Source organism: Neltuma alba, unplaced genomic scaffold, assembly GCF_004799145.2.
Source record: "Neltuma alba isolate B1F8T4 unplaced genomic scaffold, ASM479914v2 tig00002134_pilon, whole genome shotgun sequence".
Taxonomy (NCBI): Eukaryota; Viridiplantae; Streptophyta; class Magnoliopsida; order Fabales; family Fabaceae; genus Neltuma; species Neltuma alba.
The window spans coordinates 62,455-68,343 of NW_021632751.1; the positions used below are offsets into that span (position 1 = coordinate 62,455).

The window sequence follows — 5,889 nt, forward strand, 5'->3', positions numbered from 1 at the left end:
AAAAAAGATTAAGGGAAGAAAGAATTACTTAAAAAAACATAATTCTTTTGCAATAAATCAGTTTATATTTTGAAAACATAAATATCAAAATCAAAGCTGGTTAAAAAAAGAAGGAAAAGATTTTAAAAAAAGTTATAAACGGTAGAGAGAGAAAAAAAAAACATAAATATAAAAGTATCGGTTGAAGACCAATGCTAACAAATATTATTGTATCTGTTTGAATTCAAGAAACAATCCTTTGCCAAGGCAAACAAAACACAAAAGAAATCACCGTAAAAAAATTATTGGAACAAATTCCTATGATTCGGAAGTACTCTTCCAATTCTTAATATAGGACCAATTATTAAGTTAATTTTAGTCCTAAATATAAAACCTATTTATCATATTTATTAATTTTTTTTAAATTACCCTTATAGATACTCCCTCCACCACAATTAAGTAGAAGAGGAGAGGAGATATTAAGAAAGATGATTATGATATTTTAGAAAAAATATGTCATATTTTTTGTAATTAACTAATTTACCTAACTTTCTTAATCTAATCAAATTAGTTAAAAATATTTTATATTAAGTATCATAGGAGTATAAATAAAGAGGTAAAACAACCAATTTGAAATTGCTTCCCAACCAAACTAGAATAAGAAAAACAAGAAAATTGTAGATAAGGTTAAGAGTATAGAAAGGTGAAACAAATGGTGCCACCTTGCTATTTACACCTTCACCTGATGAGACCGACAGCAAAGATCCCCTTTTGCTACCGGTGAAGATTCATCCCTCTTATTACTATAAAAATCTTCCTAACATCACCTAGTAAAAAATAGAGATCGCACTCTACAAAGTTCTTCCAGGATTTTGACGTCCAAGAAGAGAAGGAGGATGCGGCAGGAACAAAGCAGGGGGGGTTGAGGGATGAGGTGACGTTAGAGCAATTTTTCCCTCTTTACACTAGCAAATAGCGTGTGCATATCAACGCACACTGTCCATTGTTTCCTTTATTTTCTTTTTTTCCCTTTTTTATAAGAAAATCATTAACCATACCCATTTTTTTTTCAGAAAATCATTAACCATACCTATGTGATGCTTATTTTAAAATTATTAAATCTAAGTATTATTCCTCACATCCATTCCATTCATTTTGTGTAAATGTTGACACATTTTTTTCTTATTTATAAGATACGAAGAAAGTTGCTTAATTTATTTTGAAATTTGAATTTTAAAATATTTTGTGGATTTTTTTTTCTGGCGAAAGTATCTTAGATAATATTCGTTGAAATTAAGTTAAATTTAATAAGGAGGTAATATTTTTTTTAAAAAAAATATATCTTCTCATAAATCAAAATTTTTAAGTGTATTATGGATGAAGAGAAGGTTATTATAAACATCTAGAATTTTATGTCCCTTAGTTTACTAAATATAAATATTTTTCATGATTATATTTTTTTTGTCAGATTCAAATTATTTTATTTTAAGATTGTGTTAAGAGTACTAGGAGAATCTTATTGGATATGGGATAGATGCATGACTTAGAAGTTAACTTAAATTTTTGAAAAAAGGTTTACGAAATTTTTGACGCAATTATTTAACGTTACCTTTTTCTTTGATAAGAGGGAAAAATAAACTACTGATCCACATTACAAGAGGCAAAATCAAAAGCGGCAATAGTACTAGATAGGTGAAGACCAGCCGGAAGGGACAAAGCTTTCTTAGCAAGTTTGTCAGCTTCGGTGTTGTTCTCCCTCCTTGAATGACCGGCTTCCACAAGCCATTCTCGCTGGAGCAAGTCCCGACATTGTTTGGAGCAAATTTACCTATCGTAGTTCTCAAAAAGAGCACCACGCCCCATGATAAATTTTTTTTGGGGGTTGACCTCAATATTTTTGGCCTTTTCTGTAGCTGCAATCAGATTTGCCTCCACAAGAGAGGATTTTTCTCCTTTCTAGATGCCAAACAAACATTCCTTGCCCGTTCTTTTGTAAAATTTCCCCGTATTAATACATATCACTCCTTTCAGTTCTAAACATAAAACCTATTTTATAGTATAAATTACATTAAAAAATAGATTTTATATTTAAGACCGAAGGAGTATGATTTTATCCCTAAATCTATGTGACTTTGGCTACTTCATGCTAATAAAATATGAGAACATATTTTGCAACCATTTTATGGCAATCTTATTTTCCATACACTACTTGCATTTGGCGAACAATATAAATTCCTTAATATTCCACAATCCCATTTACATATATTTGTCCAATCCCAAGTAACAAGTAACTCCTCATGATAAATAATTTTTTAAAGGCTTTTTCGAATCTCAGTCCTAATCGTTATCTCTCATTTCTAATATTCCATACAAAACAAAACCACAGTTCTGGGAAACTTGAAGATGATACTTAGGGATGTAGTGAGATCTGACACTCTCATGAGCTTGAAAATCATCACTGTGGAATGATGTCCAAAACTAAAGACTCAATTCTCAGGGACAAATTTTACTTCAACTTCAGAATCTGGAAGAAAGTAGTATCCGCAGTTGTACTGGCATGGACACATAATGAAAGGAGAAGATGGGAGATTTCATGGGAGGTGGTGATTTTGGAATCTAGCATCCAAAGTTGAAGAGGATGAAACAAAGTTCATGCCTTTTTTGAAGAATAAATATGATGGAACTTGAAGTCTTGAAATAGCATCATGTAAAGCTCTGAAGAGGCTTCCTCTTGATTTGTCAACACGTACTCTTGAAGAAATCAAAACAGCCATAACATGATGGAACTCATTGGAGTAGGATCAACCTGACTATAAAAATGTCCTGCAGCCTTACCTTCCAGTTGATAAGTAAGAGTGACAAGTAATTTATCTCCTCAAGGAGCTCTTAAAATCTTTGATATGAGATAATTTTCATTTTTTTTCCACTATTATTTTTTTCTCTTGTCAATAGCATCACTCCATTCTTTCTTAAATACACACAACTCCATCAACTTCTAAACTTAATCACCTCAAAGAGAATCCTCACGGATACAGTAGCTACATACATTTGTTGTCTCGTACAGAATCAATTCATTATGGGATGCTTTATTGTTAAGCAACCATCATGTAGCTATAAGCATTATAACTTCCTAGACAGAAAGACGTCCGAATTCTAAAGGCTTGGGTCAGAATGGCCTGTGCAGGTTCATGGAAGAAGCAGAATCTTCCCAATATGTTTGCTGCTTTCCATGAGCCGATGAGCATCTGCCGCTTCAGACAGAGGAAATGATTTGTACACCACTGGCTTAACCTTGCCTGCTTCAATTGCTGGCCACACATGCTTCTCCACTTCACTGACGATCATGGCTTTATTTTCAGGACTCCTATTGCGCAAGCCAGCACCTGCATAGAAATTGACCATGTGATATAACTTGGGTTCATCTGTAAACCCAGACAAAGTGCATAGTTTAAAAAGAAAAAGCATAATGAAAGGAGAGCAAATATAAGGTTGAAGTTATGTTGAGAAATGAATTAAATCAGCCAGGAGCCCGGTTCCCCTATAAAGAACAAGGCTTGATTGTTAAGATGCACTCTAAAGTCAAATTATCACTATCGTTTTTGCAGTAGCGGAAGTAAGCTTTATCAGCTGTTGGATTATATGGATTGAAGTAAAGTGATCTTGAACCAAATTAAAAAAGCAAACGAAGAATCTTTATCAGAACTGAACCTGAAAAAGAATCAAGAAAGAAAGCAATACCTTGAACAGTAAGACGCTTAGCAAGTAAAGAAGCAAGATTTACTTCAGTAGATGTACCCCCCTGAAAGCCAATAATGAACAGCCTCCCATCAACGCTCAAGCTCTCAAGGTTCCGGCTATAATAGGATGCTCCCATACAATCAAGAATAACATTGACACCTATCATTAAACATCAATTACATTATGTAAACATTAGATCAATCAAGCATCAAGGGGTACTGAACAGATTCAGATCAATGCTTAAATGCTTAGGCCTTCATACAACAGAATACCTTGACCACCTGTTTCTTCCTTTACCCTCGCAACAAAGTCCTCCGTTTTGTAATTGATGCATACATCAGCACCAAGATCCTTGCAGAAAGCTAATTTCTCTTCACTTCCTGCTAATCCACATCTAAAAAAATGAGTGCTTGGCATTCACTACTCAGAAATTTCAATCAAAGAGATGCATGGTTAGCTCACGAAATGTGCCAATTTTAATGGACCTATTGAAGACAGTTAATTTACAAGAAAAAAGTCGTATAAAAACTCCTGGACCTGCTGTAACAAATACCCTGACTCCATGATACTTAGCTATTTGAATGGCAAATGTACCAATTCCACTAGAGCCACCGTGCACCTGAGAATTAATGAATTCAGGTTAACATAACTATTATTAAGTCACAACTAGAGACTCAAAGAAGGCCAGCACCACAGAAGGGAAAAATTCAGGTCATTTACCTAGAGCATACAGAATCTATAATTTGGTAAAGGACTAAAGGTACTTCAGGAAGTATAGATGTATTAATAGAATATGTTTCAAGTTATGAATGGATGTTATCCAATAAAATATTTACATCCTTGTGCGTCTTAAAACTAATTCAAACATGTTTTAAATTCCCAAATCAGTGGTGAAAACCAAATATAACATCAGAGTTGTGAAGTTCTATGCATGCGTTCAACCCAAACTCTATGCATGCATTCAACCAAATAAGAGTTAATTAAACAGAAAGGGGGGGGGGGAAGCACTAGTAAGCTGCACAGCTTCATTTAGAGTGGTAAAAATTGACAAGATCGGAGTCATGAGATATGCTGCATCTGCCGACTTAGTTCAAAACAATATAGGTATTGAACATTAGCTGAAAAAATAATTTTCTCTTCATAGATTAAATTATTAGAATCAAAATTTACCAAGAATGTTTCTCCTTTAGATAGCCGGCTCATCATAAAAACAGTAGACCACACAGTACATGCAACCTCAGGAAATGCAGCTGCATCCTTTAGAGAAACTGCAGGTGGAATCGGAAGAACTTGTCCAGCAGGGACGGCAACTTTCTCAGCATAACCCCCTCCACCAAGAAGAGCACATACCTATAAGCCCCACCTTATATATTAATGCATTTTTAATTCATTCACACATTACACGACTAGCAGGTTTCGACCACTTGAGTAAAACAGAAACTTCAGGTCAATGCTAATCAATGGAACACAAAGGACCCCAATATCAGTGTATTCGATCATTACTGAGGTTAAACGCATTGTTTTATTCAATAACCTTCATAGTTCATTTGCAACAAGAAGGGAGAAGTAATTTTAGCTATCAACCTGAGCATACTAGAACATAACAACACATAAAGCTTATTCCTTTGAAAGGCGAATGTTCTGCTTGTCTCCAACTAAGAAAGGTCCACAATACACAGAAACCGTGAAATTATCACAAGACGCAGTAGAAGAACTTTCCATTTTTGAGAGACCCAACAACTAAGTGCACGAACGCAATATTCCCTTGATATCTTTCTCATCGTTTCCTCAGAAACGTAGATTCTTAAAAATATCACCACCCTGCAAACCCAAAACTTGGAACATTCAAGGTTGAGTACCTGGTCACCGATTTTCCACCTGACAACATTTTTGCCCACAGATTCAACAGTTCCGGAACACTCCAATCCTGGGTAAGGGCTCGCGCCTCTCGGGGGAGGGTATGATCCTTTCCTCTGAATCGTATCGGCTCGATTCAGAGCGGTTGCGGCTATTTTGATGAGGACCTCATCGTCTTTGATCTGTGGGTCTTCTACTTCTTGAAGTTGCAACACTTCTGGGCCACCTGCGGTAGTTATCACTACAGCCTTCATTTTGTGAAAGCTGACTTTGCTTCGTCTCCCCGTCGCTAGAACTAGAAGGTCACTCACAGAA

At 35.2% G+C, this 5,889-nt stretch overlaps 1 protein-coding gene across 1 annotated transcript; it reads right to left on the reverse strand.

The window, feature by feature from the left end:
* Positions 1-2,873: 2,873 nt before the first annotated feature.
* Positions 2,874-5,889, reverse strand: LOC114717477 (quinone oxidoreductase PIG3). Its single transcript, XM_028902619.1, has 6 exons — positions 5,577-5,889; positions 4,888-5,067; positions 4,255-4,336; positions 3,990-4,097; positions 3,718-3,876; positions 2,874-3,362 (listed from the first exon to the last, which is right to left on the reverse strand). Exons 1-6 carry the CDS (start codon positions 5,826-5,828, stop codon positions 3,166-3,168), a joined length of 978 nt encoding a protein of 325 aa, XP_028758452.1. The 5' UTR covers positions 5,829-5,889; the 3' UTR covers positions 2,874-3,165.